The sequence below is a fragment of the Cylas formicarius genome, unplaced genomic scaffold, assembly GCF_029955315.1.
Source record: "Cylas formicarius isolate icCylForm1 unplaced genomic scaffold, icCylForm1.1 PGA_scaffold_2__14_contigs__length_35257938, whole genome shotgun sequence".
Lineage (NCBI taxonomy): Eukaryota > Metazoa > Arthropoda > Insecta > Coleoptera > Brentidae > Cylas > Cylas formicarius.
The window spans coordinates 34323130-34344770 of record NW_026844319.1 but is presented as its reverse complement, the minus strand read 5'-3'; the positions used below and the strand labels follow the sequence as shown (position 1 = coordinate 34344770).

General features: G+C 40.5%; 1 protein-coding gene across 3 annotated transcripts; it reads left to right on the top strand.

The window, feature by feature from the left end:
* The first annotated feature begins 592 nt into the window (after positions 1 to 592).
* On the top strand, positions 593 to 21570 carry LOC132698761 (tyrosine-protein kinase Abl). Of its 3 annotated transcripts, none has more exons than XM_060665001.1 (15): positions 593 to 1007; positions 6589 to 6627; positions 9630 to 9968; positions 10029 to 10302; positions 11157 to 11420; positions 11466 to 11647; positions 11708 to 11938; positions 12197 to 12517; positions 12577 to 12711; positions 12772 to 12901; positions 13297 to 13370; positions 13498 to 13730; positions 13846 to 14740; positions 16200 to 17247; positions 18848 to 21570. In XM_060665001.1, exons 1-15 carry the CDS (start codon positions 875 to 877, stop codon positions 19104 to 19106), a joined length of 4557 nt encoding a protein of 1518 aa, XP_060520984.1. In that variant the 5' UTR covers positions 593 to 874; the 3' UTR covers positions 19107 to 21570. The 3 variants fall into 3 exon arrangements, with proteins under 3 accessions (XP_060520984.1, XP_060520983.1, XP_060520985.1); XM_060665000.1 differs by having other exon boundaries at positions 13279 to 13370; positions 18848 to 21569; XM_060665002.1 differs by lacking the exon at positions 6589 to 6627 and having other exon boundaries at positions 9672 to 9968; positions 13279 to 13370; positions 18848 to 21568.
* Positions 21571 to 21641: the final 71 nt, after the last annotated feature.

The following is a 21641-nucleotide window of genomic DNA, read 5'->3' as shown; positions in this document are numbered from 1 at the left end:
TTATTAATTTGTAATTCTTCTCTAACAACAGGTAATTGTAAGTTATAAATGTATATTACATGACAATGCCGGGTTATGACGTCATCTACATAATCTTTAATAACCGCAACCGAGTTACAATTTTATATAATTAATCGTAGTTAGTTAACCATTTATACTGTAAATTCGGTTTTAGGTGGTTAAATATCAAAGAGTTATAAACAAAGCGTAAGCAGTAACCTTTGGATGATTGAAAACTGTTTTGTATTGCCGTGATTCTGTGGCTTCATAATGATAACGTCTGTAGATCGGTCCGACTTGCCCACTTATCGGGGTTAAGCCGCCAATCACCTCTTTTAGGAATATACTAGTCGATGTTTTCTTTGAAAGGTTGATTTGCCGTTCTAGAATCAGTTCATAATTTTTATTGAAACAGTGCGCTACTAATACGCATGCGCCGCATATATTATCCGAGATTTGCACCTCCGGTTTTTGAATGAACTTATGTTTGGCTCCTAGAGGTGCCGCCCTCTAACAATTTTCGGTGGAAACATTTAATCGAAATGCAATTGAAATGCACATGCGAAACAGAGAATACCGCGGGTTAAACGAAGACAGTCGACAAAATTAAATATGGCGGAATAGACTTGTTCGGGGGGTTGGTGTCCAGCAAAATCGCTCGATTTGTTGCTTTTTTTTTAAGATAAAAGTATAGGATGAGATCTAAATCGCCGGGACAGGTCTGCGGCGGTTCGGAACTGGCGATTTTTCGCACGGTACGGTGAACCTCTTTTTTTTCGCGTCCACGTATTGTGTACGAGTGTTCCGTGTGGTGATAGCGAAAAAAATAGCAACAATCTGGGTTCGCCAGTTAGAAAGGGCATGATTTCAAGCCATGGGAGCGCAGAATACCAAGGAGAGAACTGTAACCGCGGGCACCCATTCTACCAGGACAGCTAGGACTAGACCGAGAACAGTAAAAGATGGACGGCAGACTACGATCTCCAATATTTTTACCGAACACAGCGGTATGATTCACTTTATATTAATTAAGCTCCATTATTTTTGATCCGCCAATTACAAACTACATAAATACATTCGACGAGAGGGCAGAGATATCCGCGGATTTCATTGACCATGCAACCGCTCTCATTTGTTTTCGGACGTCAGCGCGTGTTATCGATAAACGCGACGAGGCAAAAGTGACATCGGTCCGCATTAAATCCGTCTCTAATTAAGCGATTTGTTTATCCAATCGCGGTTCATGATTATCGGTTAATTTCGACGGACACGGACCTCCCGCAGCCAACGTCGATTGTTCCCCGTTGAAGGCAAACATCATTTTTATACTTCAAAACAAAAGAAAATGCAGAAGCCGGCCTTATTTGACGGGACGTTAGTTTAGGGGTTGCGTTGGATGTGTTTACGGTCAAAGGGCGTTCGGCGTGTCCAGACAAGTCGAAAGTATTAGAAATCGGCTTAAATGGTGTCGATGCGGGCTGGGCGAATGTCTTTTGGTCAGCAGACAATTTTCAAACGAGCGTTTTTATTTTCGTCGTAAAAAGAAACAGTCGAAACCCGTCTCAAAATAAGTGCCGACAGATTTATTTACATTAGCCACACGCCGAGAAAATCTATTGTTAAATCGTTCGTTTCACGTAAGCTTCTTCGCGCACATTGTATGTTAAAAACGCGATAGAAGTAGATATTTATTCCGGCAAAATTCATTCGGCCCCTTCGACTTCTGCGTGGAAAATGATTATGGTAATGGTCCCGAAACGTAATATTTCGTAATTAATGCGCTTCGTGTTTTTTAGATCGCGTTTCCTATAGCAAATCGCGTGTGAATATCTAGTTCAGTGATTCGCTACGGCGGCAATCGCTGTACCTCAGGGGATAAAGTTGAGAATACATTATTATCATCAAGAATATGTTTTTTCTTTAATTATACGCCTACGAAACTGGTTGTTGCATCGTCATTTGTAGTCATTAAAAAACTCAACTACAGGCCACCTACGGAAATACTGTCAGTATAAGGCAACACATCTCTCTCGGCGGCAAAGACCCCAAAAAGGAGTGTTACGGTGCTGTATTGCTACCGTTAGAGCATCATTTAGTGTCATCCGAGGTGTCATCTACCTGCTATTTTTAACTCGACATTTTAAATTCACTTTCGGCATGAAGCGCATATAACTGCCGGACACCTTCAGTAAGTTTCGAACCCAGTAAACGAGTCCTTCATATTAAACCTACATATATAGCAAACTCTGCCTATGCCGATAATACAAGTCCATATGAAGCAAGTACGAAATATAAATTGAGCAGGTCTTTATTTATACAGCCATAAACAATAAGAAATAAAACAGTGTAAGATAGAAGGGTGGCGAGATCTAGTAAAACTACTCACCTAACCACCCCAAATACATTTTTATAGTTAGTCACTTCAATGGAAAGGGGGTGCTGCAAGGGACTTCAGATATAAACAAAATAAAAGGAAGTAGAGTAGTTTTGGTTAGTCAGTTAGAGAGTGAATGGAGTTGAAACATAGAGGCAGTACGGTACCGCGTGACAGTGTACAGAGAATTACGACGAGTGGTACGCTGATGAATGTCAGTTTCGCTATTCGGACTGCGCAATTTTAAAGATTAATGTACGCGAGTGGAAAAAGAATCTTTGGTCTAATTTAAGCCATTCGGATTCGCGATAATATGGTAAAATGTGATCAAATTTCCTGATATAACAAAACCTTAGGCAATTGTTTTGTAGCCTCGGCGGTCTTATCTGATCTTTGTTGAAGAGGGCAGGATAGTATACATTACAGTAAGATAAAATGGAAAGAATAAGAGAGTTGCATAACCTTAGTTTGAGGTCTGTATTTAAAACATCTTTGAGTGTATAGAGTTCTTAATCTCCCATAACTTTTCCGAAGACATGTGCGATTCGAATTGAAGATTGCTATTAAAAAACACACAAATTCTTGCGAGAATCGCGCTTTTTGCAAAAACAATACCTCAGTTTCCATTTCATTTATGAGAAGAGAAATTTTTGAAACAACTTGCAAATCGGAATTAATTTGTACTCAAAATCATTTCCTTCTCTGCGAAAATATCAATGCCGCCTGCGGCGCATCAATTTTTACTACGCAATCGCGAGCGAGGCCAGACGCCCGCTCTGTTTAGAAAATCGGGAAAAAAGGAAGAGAAACACAAATCGTGGTCAGTTGATTAGTAATTTGCGAAATAAAGTTTAGATCAGTTTCTTGGGTCACAAAAATACTTTACTGAAGACGCAATCTCAAACTTGAAAGTGTAGATGTTTTGAAAAGTTAGATAATATATACAATGTGGAACCTGCGGAAAAACTCTAAGAAAGATCCCATTGTTAGTTATTAAGACGTCATTTAATAATCCTAATTACCATCGGGATTACGTTACAAACGATACACGATCGTTAAAGAAATTCTCTCTTCTATGATACTGTAATAAGCACTTTTTCACCAAGACTTAACGCCAGATTTCTATTATCACAGGGGGTTTTATTCGAAATTTAAAATTAAATATGTGAAAACTGTTTTTACATGTTAGATTCAGTAAAAAAAAGCAACTGTCAATAGATTTATCTTTTTTTCTATATAATCTAGTATAATCTAAATCGGGATTAAACATATACATAGCACAGCCTGTACAACATCTGACCGACGGAGCTTATAATTTTTTGTGACTTTGACGGTTATTTTTGCTCGGGAACGAGTTGAGCCATACTCAAAATTTCAAGTACTCAAATGTTTTTGGAATATCGTATAGCATACTAATAAAAGATAAAAAAAAAGTTTCAGATATCTGTTAAAATCGGATACAATTAGGGCATGAGTAGTCGCCGTAAAAGGTGTGCAAATGTGTCTAAAGGTTGGAAGAAAAGGTAAATGTATATCCGCTCCTAATTTAAACTTAACCGAGAAAAGACATTTTCTGCGATTATTATATTTATATTATTATTTATTATGCTGCTCAAGGACAATAAGTGTTTGGGTTAGTTTAGTTTACTTAGTTCTAGTTCTAGTCAGGTCTGGAAGCTCACTAGCAATTTGGACAAAAGCGACGACCGCAATGTGGACCCCTGCGGAAGCCCTTTACTTTTTCTCATTTTACTCGCCTTCAACGCCCATAGAGTTATAGTCGACTCGATCGATAATACTTCCGTCCTCTGTCCGTCATGGACTATGAACGAGAGAAGCTGGGAAAAATTCCTTCAATTTATTGTACTTTTATTTTTGACATCCTTTTTTATACCTGTTCGTGCGTTTTAAGTGTTGGACGAGATGAAAAAGCGCGAATTTGATTCGCGCACAATCCCAATTAAAATTCCGCGAAATCGGTTGTCTAATTATTAATAATTTTCTACTTGGAACTCGTCGGTTGCGTAATTTTCCTTCCGCTTCGGGAAGATCGCGCCAGAACTCGCTTTGGATCGGCATAAATAATAAAAAGGAATAGGAATAGAATAGGAATCTAGCGGGCACAATAAAACCGTTTTTCGCGTCTAATTGGTGGCCGACTTCGACAACAAAAGATAAATAAAGAGCCGGACGGCGTTGTCGAATTTCCGCCGCGTTGCCATGTCGCCGAATTATTCCGATCCGTTTGACCGTTACCTCCCGTGTCGTTTCCGGCACCGGCCGAATGTAACCGCCCCATGCCGCCGGGCGAAAAGGATGATCGCTTCGTTAGATAAACTGCATTTAATGCCTTATGAGAATCCGGAACTAACTTGGATGTCATTTTACTGGATTGCATGGCTTATATTGCCTTTTGTAGTGCAATGATGACTCTTTTTCATCTTTGTTTCTCTTGCACAGTGTCCTAGGTCGGTAATCTCTGTTGCTAACTATTTGAAGTTTAACTCATTACAAACAGACAACGGGGTTGCTATTGTAAGATGATTTAAATATATTTTTTTATTCGACAATGGGATTGCCATTAGCTCTGTTTTTCACTTTTTTTTTAATAATGGGATTGCTATTATTACTCTACTTAATAATGGGATTGCCATTATTAATCTCACTCTTTTTTTTATTATTATTATTATTATTATTTTATACCGGCCAGTATAAAGTTGCCAGATAAGTGGCGAAACCCGTGATGTCAACAGAAACGTCACTAAAAATTGGCTGGAGAAGACGTGGCCCAAACTAGCGGAAAAGTACTACAGTTATTTTTTACAAAAGCGATAAGTGTGGTGGGTGGAAAACTTTCTGAAGAATGTATTACAGATACTTAAATGGGACGCAAAATTAAAGGGGAGGAAAATATCACTTCTCTTAGATAACTGCCCTGTACATCCCCATATTCCAAATCTACGGAATATTGAATTGGTATTTCTTCCAACCAAAACAAACAAGTGTATTACAGCCGATGGACCAGAGCGTAATAAAAAGTCTTAAGAGTCGATACAGGAAAAACATTTTAATGATCGAGTCCGAAGACAAATTTTCCATTAATATGTTAGATGCAGTCAACTTTATTAGTAAAGCTTGGAAAGAGGTGACAGCAGAAACAATTCAACATGCAGGACTTGTTACCGAGGCAGAATGCGAACAGGACTTGGAAGATGATCAGCCACTAAGCGAGTTTCAAACAACAATTACGTTTACAAGTGAGGAGTTGCAAGATTTTAAGGTGATAGATCGGGATTTCCCTACAACAGCAGACTTGACAGAGGAAGCCATATTAGAACAAGCAAGAACGGGTGAGGAAGAGCACCAAGAGGAAGATGGGAGATGGGGAAGATGCCACTCTCGAATAAATGGTGAATATACAAGTCAAAGTACGAGGTGCGTATTGGCATACTAAAAAAAATAAAAAAAAAACTGACCGTTTATTTGAAACATTAAATATTTATATAAAATATTCCTAAGTAGATGTTAAAATATGTATATAAAATAATTAAATATTACAGAAGAAAAAGCAGTTCCTTCAATTTCGCTATATAGAGTTTCTGCTGTATATATATAATTTTTCTTTCATAAAATAAATATATGTTTTAATTACCTGAAGTATTACAATTTAAGCCTTAATCTTGTTCAGTTACAGCCCCAAAACTGGAACGTCTGACGTCAGCATTAATGCCGCCGTGATTATGAAGAGTGAAATGCGATGTTGCCGCGTCAAATGACATTTCCTAAATATTTACGACGGTTCGTGAAATACTCGGGATATATAACAACGTTGCGGCTACTATCAATTTGGGTTTATTAACGGATTCACGAATGTTTATTACGTTATGCGTATCGATCGGATATCAGTCGAGTGTCGTTTGAGATTTAATTTAGGCAATGCCTATAATTCCATTAATGCCACCGACAAAGGGGCCTAGTCGGAAGCCTAATGGGCTCACTTTTAGACAGGGCGAAATGAAAACGGTCCAATATAGAGTAAAAACGATAATGCTATCATTGTTTCAAGTCCCGAATTATACTAGACAATTTTAATAACGGATATTAAAAACGATAACAATCGGCTCTCGCTCGCTAGGCTGTTTCGACAACACTGAGTGTGGGCCTTATTTATTGTATGTCGATGTGCTTTTATTTATTTATTTTTCTTTTTGTAGATCCCTTAAATATCATTAAAAAACTACTCGTTAAAAATGGTGAGTACGCCCCGAATTTTGCTGCTTTTGTGTGTTTTTCTTCCGGACTATTGATTTCACCTTTCATTTTCGACAGCGGACAACTACCACTTTTACACTTGGAAAAAAAGTGTTTCTTAGATAAAATAAAATCAAAAAGTGAACATTTTCGGTCAATTTTGCAGCGTGTTTTATAAAAGCGTAGCAACAGAAAAATATGTTTTAAAATGTATTTTTGCATATTACGATTTCTCAATTTCTCGAAATAATAAATTTTTAACTAGGCATTAAAGCGGTTGTATAACTTTAAAACATATATCTGCCACTTTATTTTGTATTCGGATGACGCAAAGTTATAAAGTATTTATATCATAAAAAAAATATTGCGGGAAAACTTGTGAAAAAATGTGATAGCTAGACACCGTTTAAAAATATCAGAGAACACTTACTTTAAGTTGGTTAGTTTATTTGTCATTTGGGCGCTTTACTAAACTCTTTGTAAATCATTTTACTGTATTAAAGATCATTTTTAATATTATAGCAGCAACCGATCGAAAGGTCCTGGACATCATATTTAAACATGTACGTTTGGCAACGTCGCATAAAAATTCAAGAACGATGAGGGTAAACATTTCTCGAAGGAATCGTAATACACATTGTATGACGTATACCACGCTTTTAAGAAATATATATAATCGATATAGATTCACTTTTCGACTAACTCATCGAAGAATAGTGGAGAAATAAAGTTCTGGTTGTCCGCAACTCCTCAAAATACATTAACAACTCACTATTTTTAACTACTTCGTCTGCCTTGACCGTTGTTTTTTACTGTTAAATTCCAACAGATGGCGGCACAGTCGACCGACCTTTATACGACCTCTAAATCGTTCGTTAACGGACGCTGCAATCGAAAAGCGGATATATTATTACTACGATAAATTGTTGCTATATACTCTGCTTTAATCGTCATTAAATTTTTGTTTGCGTTTTGTATTGTAACCCATGACGTAGCCGGCATCGGTCGCCACCTGTTGTTTGCTTTTGTCACTAATAGTGTGTTTACGTCATTGTAACCATATTTTAAGGTTAACTGTTCATCCATATGTATTATCTCGTGTGCTGTTTGCTATGAATACTTTAATTATGACGCAACATATTGTCGCGTATATGGATAATGTTGTGGCGTTGCTTGCAATTGCGCGCGCTCTTTCTTGTTGCCGGCTTTCATCTATTTCGTTCTTTTTATACGGCGGCACCATTTCCGCCCCAGATAGTATTAAATGGTCAGGAGCGAGCAGAAACGAGTTTTTCTCGATAACAGCTGGACTTTGCATGAAGCGTGGATAACGTTTGGTTTCTGTCGTGATATCACGAGCATGTTTGCAGAAACAAATATTAATTACATGGCGACGTTTAACCGAGATTTGACTTACAAGCTTTTGCTTTACTCGATGCGACGTTGCGCCTGTTTTTGCGTTAACCAATTGTTATCGAAATATTTCAAGAGATACTTCCTGCCATATTAACGTTAAGAATGCAACAATGCCGCCAAAGCCGCCCCTCTTTCCTATCACCCAATGTCAGTCCCAGGTCTCGTCAATACAACGGGATTACTTAACTGTAAAATTTGATATTTTACTTTTACACCAGTCGGTACAGGGCGCTCCTTGGTTTTATACGGCAGTGATTTGATACACCTGTCTACTAAAGGAGAGCAGAACTTAACGTGTCCAGTATTTTATCTAGAACATTATCTAAAAAGTTTGATTTTTAATGGATTTTAAATATATATCGGTTGCAACTTCATGCATGATACCAATAGAGTTGCAGCGCCTGGCGCCATCTGTGCGTCGAAACAGCAGATATCGATATGAAACGACGTACTTGTGTTGAACAAGAAAAAATATTCTTTTCAAAAATAAAGGATAAACAACCTCTCGCAATGTTGATTTAAACTTCCACGTATGTGGCGATGGTTTTTGTTCCTTGTCAATTGACGTTTTACTTTATTCTGTTTTGGATTATGAATTAAAAACGTAAAGATTTGCGTGCATGGTACTTGAGCCGTCACTTTTTAAATATTTTTCTTGGGCTAATTTCTTGTTTATTGTAAAAAACAACGAAATCACTATTGGAAAGCTCGACGAAAATGGTGACCTAAGACTGCTGCTGGATACGTCTATCGTTTTTTGAATTCTGTATGGGATAAAATCAGGAACATGTTAGGTCTCTAACATTATTTTAAAATTAAAAAGAGGTTTGCGTTGAACTTTTCGCTTACGCATGAGTCTTAAGTTTTTCGTTGCATGAGACCGAATCATTTATTTCTAAGACATTTCACCATATCACAGTATTTAATTATGGCTTGTTTTTGGTTTGCGGGTCTATTTCGATTTTTTCGAATGAATGAACGTTAAAGACAAACTGCCAGTTAAAGGAAGTCAAAAAATGCAATCGCCAGTAAACCAAAGAGGATAGTTACATTGCCAGCATAGCTCAATCGTGTGCACGTGCAGTGACGTCACCTGGTCCACGCACGATCGGCGTCATCCGTTATTTGTTTATCAAATGAAGAGAAAACATATGAATTTGGGTAAATAAGTAATAGTCGGTCTGTATAAATGGAGAAATAAAAAATAATAAAAAGCTTAAAATCAAACATTGTAAAAAGGGAGCAAATGGTTTGTTGGCCAATGAAACACAGAAATTTTCAGTTTTCGCTTTGTCGATACCTGTTACGCCCTTTTTTTTGTCATTTTGGTAATAAATTTTTTTACCGAAAGCCCCTATGAGCGATAGTTGTCGCGGGCTTCCGTTTTGGGCAAACTGTGGACTGATCTATTTTCGGGATCGTTCCTCGCATATCACCCCTTTTACGAGTTCCCTGCTGTGAATTTATTTGGTATAAGCCTAGGCTTTTAAGCAGTCTCAAAGATCACCTTAAAGTCGAAGTTTCTCGGTGGGCGTGGTATGGGAAAGTCTGCTGCGTCTATCTGTAACTATCCTTTCTTGGTTTACAGTTCTTGATCGCGAATCTAAAAAGGTTTCTCTGCCTTCTTCAGAGGCTCTCCTCCAGAGCAGACCGCTTCCTCATATCCCCAGCTTGCCGGAATCGGATCCGCCGTCCTCGAGCTCCGGCGGCACGACGGGTGGGGTCGTGGGGGGAGGGGGCGCGTCCACTTTGTCGGGCGGCAGTTCATCGGGGGCGGCCGCGTCCACGCCCATGTCGTTGGAGACTGCGGCTAACCGGTGGACGTCCAAGGAAAACCTCCTCGTCCAGGAAGAGGACGACCCGCAGCTTTTCGTCGCACTGTACGACTTTCAGGCGGGCGGCGAGAACCAGCTCAGTCTTAAGAAAGGTTAGGGGTGACCCAATAAATGACCTGCGGAACCAGCTCGAACATCGCTTTGAATTACAGGCGAACAAGTGAGAATTTTGAGTTACAATAAGAGCGGCGAATGGTGCGAGGCTCACTCCTCGTCGAACCTGGTCGGATGGGTACCGTCGAATTACGTCACACCGGTTAATTCGCTCGAGAAGCACTCGTGGTATCACGGGCCGATATCGAGGAACGCCGCGGAATACCTGCTAAGTTCCGGCATAAACGGCAGTTTTTTAGTTAGGGAATCGGAAAGCAGTCCCGGTCAGAGGAGTATCTCGCTGCGATACGAAGGGAGGGTGTACCACTACAGGTAATGGAAACGCGCCTGCGTATGTCTTGGTACTCTGCAATGTAAAAGTAACAATTTCGTGTTGCCTTTAAAGCATCTCCCTGGAATAAGGAAAATTCATAATCCCAAAACTTAAAAGAGAAAAATGGTTAATGCCTAATGTAAACTATGTATATATATATATATATATATATATATATATATATATATATATATATATATATATATATATATATATATATATATATATATATATATATATATATATATATATATATATATATATATATATATATATATATATATATATATATATATATATATATATATATATAGTGATATAGCTTTTTACAATTTTTTATTGCCATTTTTTGTAATAGTCATTTTTTATTTTTCTGCCATCGCCATCTTTCGCGATTTCAACTTTAGATAAATTTTATTGTAAAAATTCTAAATTATTTCGCATTAAAAGCAGACCTGATTTTATTCGTGACATTTCTCGTAGTTTGGTAATATTGTTTCTATCGACCTTTCCCCCTTTCTAGAGGCCCACTAGAGATCATTATAAAAATGCATATAAAAAACTACAAATCAAACTTCCTCAAGGATGCCTTTCTATTGGTAAAGGTCCGGATTATTCCGTCATCCCTACCGATATCCAAAAATTAAATCGACAGTCTTGAAGTTTAAATTTGACCAGATTTTCAAGTTCCTTATTTAAGTTGGAAGTCCCTTTAGTCTCTTATTGCTAATATCATTATTTGGGTGGGGGTGAACCAGTGTAAGCAAATCACCCATCTAATTATAGCACTCAAGACTGTGCTTCTGTGCAGGTTTCTCCAAAATTGGCGCCGTAAACGATCCGTTAATTGCAGAATCAACGAGGACTCCGAGGGCAAAGTGTACGTGACGGCGGAGAGTAAATTTAACACGCTAGCCGAACTCGTTCATCACCATTCGATGCAGGCCGACGGTCTCATAACCCAACTACTTTACCCCGCCCCGAAACACAATAAACCCACCGTGTTCCCGCTGAGTCCCGAACCTGACGAATGGGAGATTAACCGCACCGATATCGTGATGAAGCACAAGCTGGGTGGCGGGCAATACGGAGATGTATACGAGGCCATCTGGAAAAGGTACCTTTTCATCGCACCGATCTCGGGAAACGTTTAGATTCGCAGCTTTTCAAGGTACAACATGACGGTCGCGGTGAAAACCCTAAAAGAGGACACAATGGCGCTCAAGGATTTCCTAGAGGAGGCCGCCATCATGAAGGAAATGAAACACCCCAACCTGGTGCAGCTGATGGGCGTCTGCACCAGGGAACCGCCGTTTTATATCATCACAGAATTTATGAGCAAAGGTGCCTTTTTGAGACCTCTCATAGTTCCCAGTTCACACAAAAATCACTTTATTTTTCTAGGGAATTTGCTGGACTATTTGCGCAACGGCAGCAAGGAGCACATCGACGCGGTGGTACTGATGTACATTGCGACGCAGATAGCTAGCGGAATGAGCTACCTGGAGAGCAGGAATTTCATCCATAGGGATTTGGCGGCGAGGAATTGCCTCGTCGGCGAGAACCACCTCGTCAAAGTGGCCGATTTTGGATTGGCCAGGCTGATGAGGGACGACACCTATACAGCTCACGCTGGTAAGCGGAAATAACATTATAGGTGGGACCCGTCCAAAAAATCTCCACGTTCTTATTTTACTTGTTATCACTTGTTAATATAAGGGACGGATATACCACGTGTTGCTTACAGCGACATCGCACTTCTGGCGATTGGTTGAGGGAGGGGCTTAATTTACTACTACTACAATTCGTAGTTGTGTGAGAGTGTCAGTCTTTCGTAACAAGTGGGTTCCGAATCACGCCCATTTTGTGGGATCATCACCTGCCTTGTCTTAGGGGCCAAGTTTCCGATAAAATGGACGGCACCGGAAGGACTCGCGTACAACAAGTTCTCGACCAAGTCCGACGTGTGGGCGTTCGGTATCCTCCTGTGGGAAATCGCAACGTACGGGATGTCTCCCTATCCGGGGGTGGACTTGACGGACGTTTATCATATGCTCGAGAAGGGATACCGTATGGAAATCCCGCCCGGTTGCCCGCCGAAAATCTACGAACTAATGCGACAGTGCTGGCAGTGGCACGCGAACGACAGGCCCACCTTTAAGGAGATCCACCACGCTCTCGAGAACATGTTTCAAGAGTCGAGCATTACCGAAGGTGCGTCGGGATATACAAAAATAAAAGTTGTCGTTTACCCCTTGCTTGGTTATTTCCAGAGGTCGAGAAGCAGTTGCAAGGTAACGACGTACCAATACCTTTAGGCACGCCGCACATGTCTTACAAAAAGTCCCATTCGGGTAGTACGGGGAACATTCACGGGCTGGTAGTGATCGCCGACCAGAACTCTGCCGGTTAGAACTTGCGCGGAAGGTTTGGCGGGGGCGGGGTAACCGTCTTGTTCGCTTTTTCAGATAATATCGGCAACGTATCGACGAAACTTACAACGTTCACGGGCGGTAGTTCCAAGGGCGGTCTGGTGCAAATGAGGAGGACGACGAATAAGAAGGGCAAGACAGCGCCCGCCCCTCCCAAACGGACTAGGTGGGTGAAAAATTATGAATCAACCTTAACAACAATTTTTTTGTTAAATTTTAAAATTTGAAGTAGTAGCGGTGATCTTTATTTTATTTAATTTAATTATAAGTGGTTCCAGTTGAATTTAATTTAATTGTTGTTAGCATTAGCAGTCACAGATATTGCTCGCAAAAATTATACAAGATTTTGCCATCACTATACCAAAACTTGGCGCCGTGTAGAGGCTCAGCAGTTTAACCAAACATTAAACGGAACTTTAAAGAAAACTCCTGATGCCATTAAGTACCCGATAGGTTTTGCAACCCAGAGCGTTGGGCGTTTTATAAAAATCGAGAATGGGACCGAGACGACTTGTATTTACACACCTATACTTCCATTTCCAGCTTGCTGTCTTCTTGCAGCTCGTTCCGCGACAGCACGATAGACGACCAGGGTCACCCCGACAACGCCACCGAAGAGGGCTCGGAATTTAATGGTATTATTAAAAAACAATTCGTCGTTTATTTTGTTCTGTTTCATTCAGGACGGTGCCTTTAACGTTAGTAGTTCTAGCTGGTCGTAGTTACGTCAGTAGTACTTACAGATTGGTGTCTTTCGTGTAGGACTGACCCGCGACCTTCAGAGTCTGACGGCGGGCACGAAGGGCGACAGCGAGAGCGACTTCCAAGACCAAACTCCCGACACGGACGATTCAGGCGCCCACTCGTATCCCGAAGTCTCCATGGCGGCTACTTTGGGCGGAGGAAGTTTGGGCTCTTTCAAAAGGGCCCCGATTATGGGAAACCGGGGCCTAGAGCAAAGGGGAAAGAAGACCAAGGGCAAGGATTCTCCCGCGGTTAGTTTAGTTTGCCGTCCGAGTGGCGTTATGGAGGTCGGCCGAGGCACTTTTTTCGTCTGGCCTCCACTTCCACACGCGGCGTAGTGCACGGGCACCGTTTGACTCGTTTTAGGTGCAGGTGGCCGCTCTGGAGGTCCAAAACGTGCGGAAGGCGATCAGCCGTTACGGTACGTTGCCCAAAGGCGCGCGTATAGGCGCCTACCTCGAGTCGCTACGTCAGAGCGGAATGGCGACGAACGACGAAGGGGGCGTGGCGCCGCACCACACCCAAAGCGAGACGTCCGAGTGCGTCTTGCCCAGATCCTTGTCTCCTAGGACTAATATCCGCACACAGCCGCAAATGATCAGGAGCAACTCGTCTAGCGGCGTCACGACGTTCCACTCCACCCATCCGCCGGGCTCGCCTACGTCATCGAAACTGTCACGGAATCGAAATTTAGCGCGAAACAATTCCGCTGACGTCAGGAGCAGTCTGCGCACGTTCAAAGCGAACCAGACGCCATTTAGGGGCGGCAGTCCGTCGCGCTCCGCGCAACCGACCTTGGCCGATCTCGAGTTTCCGCCTCCGCCCACCGACCTTCCCCCGCCGCCCGAGGAATTCGACAACGGTCGTACGATCGACACGGTGGATTGCAGCACGTCGATTATGACGTCGTCGACGGAGCTCAGGAAAAAAATCATACCGATTTCGCCCCTGTTGAGCGCGAAAAAAATCAACAGGGAACAGTCGGAGGTGGGCGACGGCGGCGCGGACGTCAGCACCCTGCAGCCGTCGGTCGAGGAGGCGAGCTCGCGATTCGGTGTCAGTCTGAAGAGGCGCGAACCTTCGTCCGATAGTTGCAACAGCAACAGGGACGAGGCGAAAGAGAAGAGTCCACAACGAACGAGCTTGAGTCTTACCAGCCCTAGTCACGATGGCAAAAGTCCGATGAGCATGGATTCCGACGTTCCTATGGTGGGGTCGCCTCTGGAGCCGTTGCCGCCTCCACCGAATTTCGTTAGATTAGGTATGAGTTTCTAGGGCGAATCTTGCGTCGAGTTATTTGAACTACTGAACTTTGTGAAGATGTTCGGCTAGTTTCATTGTTTCGACATTAAAGGAGTGTCTAGCCTGTTTACTTGAATTGTTAAGCTTGAAACTATTTACACTTGGCATTTATTATTATTTATTATATCGACATCGCAGAAGGAAAGGTTTTACACCAAAACAAATTAAAGAAGGCATGGATTCGTATTCCACTATTAAGCGGTGGGTTTCTTTATTTAAAATGGGTTGTGCGAGCAGCTCTGACGAGCCTCACCCAGGACAGGCAGTTGTCAGCTGAGCGTTTGCTCACGCTCGACCAAAAACTGGATTTGACGCTTCACATGCGCAATGCAAACGAGATTTTGAGGCTTGTCCAATCAGAGTGCCGTGTGTCAGGTTTCGTTTTTCTATAATGCAGCTTTTTGTTGTAACGCTTTCCTCGATTGTGTAATCATAAATAATGACCATTATTTAACAGGGTCGTTCATTCACCCGCGAAATTATATTGTAATAGTATAGGCGTCCAAGTCTTTGTTTAATATATAGTACCCAACTTCAAGTGTGGTTCGATTTAAAAAACCGAGTTTTCTTAGATTTGGAAAGAGTTCCGATGGCAAATTCGCGTCGAGTTATTTGAACTACTTTCTATTTGTTTATCACACACTCCTCCAAACTGCAATTTTCACAATTGAGCTGTTTTTTGCGTTCACACACATTTCTTAATTCTTGTTTCATTTTCAATACCTAATTTTTTTTAAACATTATTTTAAACAAATTGTTAATACTATCCAAAACATAACTTTCTTAATAAATTAACAAGGGGGATCGGTCTCAAGTTTGGTACAAATATAGAGCGGAAAGTATTTTTAAAAATTTAAAAACCCATTTTGCAGGGTATGATTACGCACCCTCTACATTTTTAAGAAATCCATATGAAAATCGCTATCAATCGCACTCAGTCTAGAGGCGATGACGGCGTACTGCATGGTTACAGAAAACAAGTATTTTCCCAAAAAATCTTAAATTATTAGCCGTGAGAGAGTTCGGTTGCGTGCAGGGTGCGCCAGATATTTGAAAAAATATCATTGGAAATCGCTATTATTTGTATAAATTTTTGTATTTACCAAAGTGTGCCGTGACTTGAAAGTCACTTTATGCGCAGTAAAATTACATCGATTTTGCCAAAGCCCGCAGGAGCCACAGCTGAAAGACAAGAAGCCGCGAAACGGCTTCCTTTTGAAATATAAAGCTGGGATTTTTTAAAAGCATTCTGGTTATGTTAATATATCTGCAGAACACTCCTTATCATTAAGCAGCGTTATCATTAAATTTGAATCCATTTGAATTAAATTTTTACATTCTACATGAAGACTTGGGAACATCGGTCAAACGACTGTAGAGCAACTAGGAGAGGATGTGACGTATTTTCTTCCCCCCAGCTCAAGACGTAAACAATGATTCGCAGCAGGAGGACCAGCCCCAAGCGTCCACCGCCGACGACAATAAAACCTCCAAACTCTTCAAGAACAAACTGGTGAAGAAAGAGATGGAGCTGAAACTAGTGGCGGAGATCAAGGAGCGGGCCGACCAAAAGACCAAAAATCCGTCACCTCTCGACTGCATTCTCGCCGCGGGCGGCATAAGCAACGATCCCGTGACGCAATTGGTGACGGAACTCTCGCAATCCTTGAACATGGAAAAGGACCGGCAGAGGAGGGACGGCTCCTCCGCCATGTCCAAGAGTCAAGACAGCAACGGCGCCGCAAGTTTCGTCGGTCAGTTAAAGAAAATGGAGGGGGTAAAGAAGGCGGCGGTTAAAGAGAGGGCGGAACCGATCGAATCTGCGGGCATCATCGATTTCAAATCACGATTGAGGAAAGTTGACGGCGCCAAGTCCGAGGACAACGAACACGGAGACAATAAGAGGGAGAGCACGGCGAGTTCCGATAGCGGCGGTAACCTCAGAATCGAAGACGGGGAGGATAAGAGGAAAAGCACTGGTAGCATAAGTAGCTTGAAGAAGTTATGGGAGGCGAAGGACGTGGAAAATCCTGGAAGCGCGCAACTAAGCCCGAAATTTTCTATTAAAACGAATCGGGACGACGTGACCACTGAGACATCGCCGGCGGAAACGTCGGACGACTCGACCAAGATGGATCGGAGCGCGGGATCCGAAAAATCCGCCACCAAGACGGACAAGAAGTCGTGGCCGCCGCCTTCGGAGGAGAAACCGGTCGTTCCGACCAAACCGCCGGTGAAAGTGGTTAAACCTATAGTCGCGCGACCGGTCGGATCCGCGATCTACGCCACGCCCATCGCTCCGAACGCCAAGCCGCCCATATCGGCCAAGCCGGGAAGCGTCGAGTCGGGTCGGACGCCGGAGGGGGAGGAAATTCGCGCGTCCAGCGGCGGCTCGGTCGACAAGACCGGCAAGGACGCGATCTTGGAAATTTCGCAGGCCCTGGAGTCGACCCTGAACACTATCAGGTAAGGGAGGTTTATATTTTTTTCGTTCGAGGCATTTGAACTACTACTGTAACCCCCGGGCTTCGACTTAAGAGTCAACTTATACTTATACTATATAATTATATAAGATGCACACATAAGGTTATATATATATATATATATATATATATATATATATATATATATATATATATATATATATATATATATATATATATATATATATATATATATATATATATATATATATATATATATATATATATATATATATATATATATATATATATATATATATGATGACACTATATTCCGGGATATCATCCGTTCGCTCGTTGAACTCCGACTGGAATCCTGCAGACGTTTCGCCAAAATCTCACTTGGCATCTTCAATGCTCGCGCTCCGAAAACACTTCGAACACTCGAACGGATGATATCCCGGAATATAGTGTCATCACATTTTTCCATCCGTGAATCAATACGTGAGAATATATATATATATATATATATATATATATATATATATATATATATATATATATATATATATATATATATATATATATATATATATGATGACACTATATTCCGGGATATCATCCATTCGCTCGTTGAACTCCTACTGGAATCCTGCATCCGACTGGAATCCTGCAAATCTTGCATCCGACTGGAATCCTGCAGACGTTTCGCCAAAATCTCACTTGGCATCTTCAATGCTCGCGCTCCGAAAACACTTCGAACACTCGAACGGATGATATCCCGGAATATAGTGTCATCACATTTTTCCATCCGTGAATCAATACGTGAGAATATATATATATATATATATATATATATATATATATATATATATATATATATATATATATATATATAACCTAAACCAGGCTTAATGAAAACAGTTAACAACCATTTCGGGTTGTGGCTCCAGATTATTATTATAATTTTTTTTAAATTATTTATATATATATATATATATATATATATATATATATATATATATATATATATATATATATATATATATATAATTTAAAAAAAATTATAATAATAATCTGGAGCCACAACCCGAAATGGTTGTTAACTGTTTTCATTAAGCCTGGTTTAGGTTTGGAAAACTTGTTGTTTCGCTTTCTCTTGCACTTTGTCTCAAAATATGGTTAATATAATTTATAACGCTATTTGTTATTTATTCATCATATTAAGTAATAATTGAAGGCGCTGCCCCGCTCGAAGACTTATCCACAGATAAAAGACCGCCACGTATAGGTGTGAAGTAAATAAATAACGAATTATTTCCAACAGGTCAAACCCAGTTACAGGAAACTGTAGAAAAATTAGACCCGTAAATAGGTATATAATTGAACAATTGAACTGTACTTCCAAAAACTCATAAATGGAAAAATGGTCGCGTTTCGAATCTGACTTTTCGCCAGACATGCTAAAATTGAGTTGTTTTAATAGATATTGATATGTGCAATCGGTGTAATATCACAACAAGCCCGATATTTAAAATAATTCCATAAAACATAGCGGGAGTTAGACTAAAAGAACACACTAGATGTCGCTACGCGAAAGACATTTGAAAGAAAGAAACTGGTAAACTAATCATCAAATTTAGGGGTGCCCCTTCCGTTTCCACCGCCACTTGGCTCCAACTGTCCGACAAGATCGGGCTGCTGCATGGCTCGTGTATGGACTACGCCGACAACGTGGTGCCCGCACATGCAAAATTCCAGTTTAGGGAACTGTTGACGCGACTCGAATTACAGGGCAGGCAGATGAGATCAGCGGGTGCCCGCAACTCCACGGAGAACTCCCGCTGCATCGCCGAAGTCAACAACACGATCAAGGACGTGGTGAACGTGGTGTTTCGGTAAACTGTCACCGGGAGGGGGGGGGAGTCCTCGTTTTCGCTTTAGGGACGGCCGACGTCAATGACGAAATGTTAGGTCGGTTATATATTTATAAGCTACTATATGGGAAGTAACGAACATACTACATAGGTTGTTCCATGACGTATCCGACAACAACAGGTGATACTGTCAATCAATTAATTTGCAAGTAGGTGTTCTCATACGAAATAAAATATTTTTTTCAACTTCAAACTGAAAAAGATGCAATTAAAATGGTTCTCTTGTCGAAAAGCTTTTTAAAATTATAGTAATTTTTGGAAAATCGTCCTGATTTCTTTTTTTCGAAACCCTGAATTAGTCTGTCGATGGTTTGATTAACTGCGCGAGGGCGAGTTGATAGTTAGATATTTCCCTTTCATAATGTCAGCATACATTGATTTTTTATTTCAAATTCAATCTCAATGGGCAGCTCATTCTACTCGCATAAGCAACAATAAAGCATTTGGGCTGTGGAAAATGACATAAGATCAACATCTTACGATTTTTATCGTATTTAAAGTGTAATGGGAAAGCCGGAGTGTTGTACTAGACGAAGTATTATTAAATGACAGTTTTTAAAGCAAAATTATCATCCACCGGAGTAATTTGTTTTGTGTTCGGATTTGAGACTGGTAAACTTTTCCTTTAACGTAGAACTTTCTGATGAATCCAAATCTGAAAGGTACCGAATCGCAGACGAACCATTCTTTTGAGCAATATCAACATATTAAATACATTAGAATTTTATTTTCAATATATAGTAACTTTTTTTTCCGCCAGGGGCCACATTAAATTAAAAACAGTGCAGTGGTCAATCCCGAGGGTAGTAGTTTATAAATATGTGAAGGCGGGGCTCCATTCTAGCGGATATCGTCATTGGCGGATGCGCAATTGAAAAAAAAAACTATGCTTATGTATTCGACTGTACGGACCACTTTCAAATCATATATATTTGTATTTGTTCAAAATCGTACGAAAGAAGATGAGTGCGTGTGCGGTCAATCGGGTTGTGTTCGGACCTTCTTTTCAATTTAGCGCTTTCCACGCATTGGTTTTCTTTCGATTGATTAATTCCAAAATAAAGACCGGCGCGAAAGAGACATTTTTAAAGCATCCTTTACATACAATTGAACATTGAATATTTCGATTCGGATCGACACATTCCAGGAAAAACGATTTCGCGTAAAGGAAGCCGGTGCGCGGCGTGGCAAAGGACGATATGATGATTCGATGATTTTGATTAATCCTGATTTTATTTTCACCGAACTGTGATACCATTTTCGTTGGGGTTGTAGTTAGGGTAAGCGTATGCTCAAGTATAATTTATTATCGTTTTCGTGTGACGTCAATTTTTGTTCGATGTTCGCCCGCGCGGTAAGAGAAAAAAAAATTGATGTCTGGTATACCTATACCGCCTTTTAAGTGCAACACAAGCTTCACAGGGAAATGATACACATCAAGTTCGACGATATTTAGATCGTTTTTTTTTTTTTTAATAACCTTAATTTGAACTACTGTGATTATGGTGTATTATTAGGTAGCCTTGTGTTGCGTAGTAACTCGAATATAACTTTTAGGATGCGTTTAGCCGTGTGTATTTATTACTCATCTTTTTATAATTATTAGGTAGTTATTTTACCCATATGCTAGTCTTATTTTTGTTTGTAGTTTGGTGCGAACGTGAATTTCTACAATATAATTAGGTGGACATTTTTCTAAAATTACCTTACCACATAAGGTTTTTGTACAATCCAAAGATTAAAAATACCCGATTTAGCGTTTAGGAATTTGTTCTCTTCCCATCTTATTTATATTCCTCATATATACCTGTAAATATTGATTTTTTAATTGTTCCGTTTCTTTGAGCGGGTAGCTCTAAGATTTTTGTTTATTTATTCCTAGTTAAATACAAATTACGTGCTCATGTTTGTGTATCTGAAACAGTCTACAGTCCGTAGTCTGCATTTTATATATATCGTAATTAAGTGGAACTTAATCAAACCTACCAAATATAATTATACCTATATACTCGTAATAGGGCGGAAGCGGGGTTATATACATTTGCGCGTTAATTTTTAGACACGGAGCGACACTTTCGATTGGGCGTTGAATACAGGGTGATTATAATAAAAAAAGGGGGGGGGGGGAAGACGGTCCATCAATACTCGTGCCATTTACGCCACAAACATATATACATACTCGAGCACGATGACACGGTAGCGGTGTAAGTCGCCGGGCGGACGGGAGGTGGCGCTTTCGTCGTCCTCTCGCCGCCAAGTCCGAAGCGAATTGACTTTTGTAAATGATTATTTTTTTCGAAGTCTTTTTTGATATTTTTTTGTATATATCATATTCGTATCTGCGCTGGATTTTTGTAAATGCTTTCTATATTTGAATAGGGAGTAACAGACTGTATCTAATTGAAAACGAAATAAATTTGCTAATTTAAAAGAAAGGTTCATATTAAAGATGAGTCACCCTTTTATCCCAAAACTAACCAAAATATTTGGACATCTAATC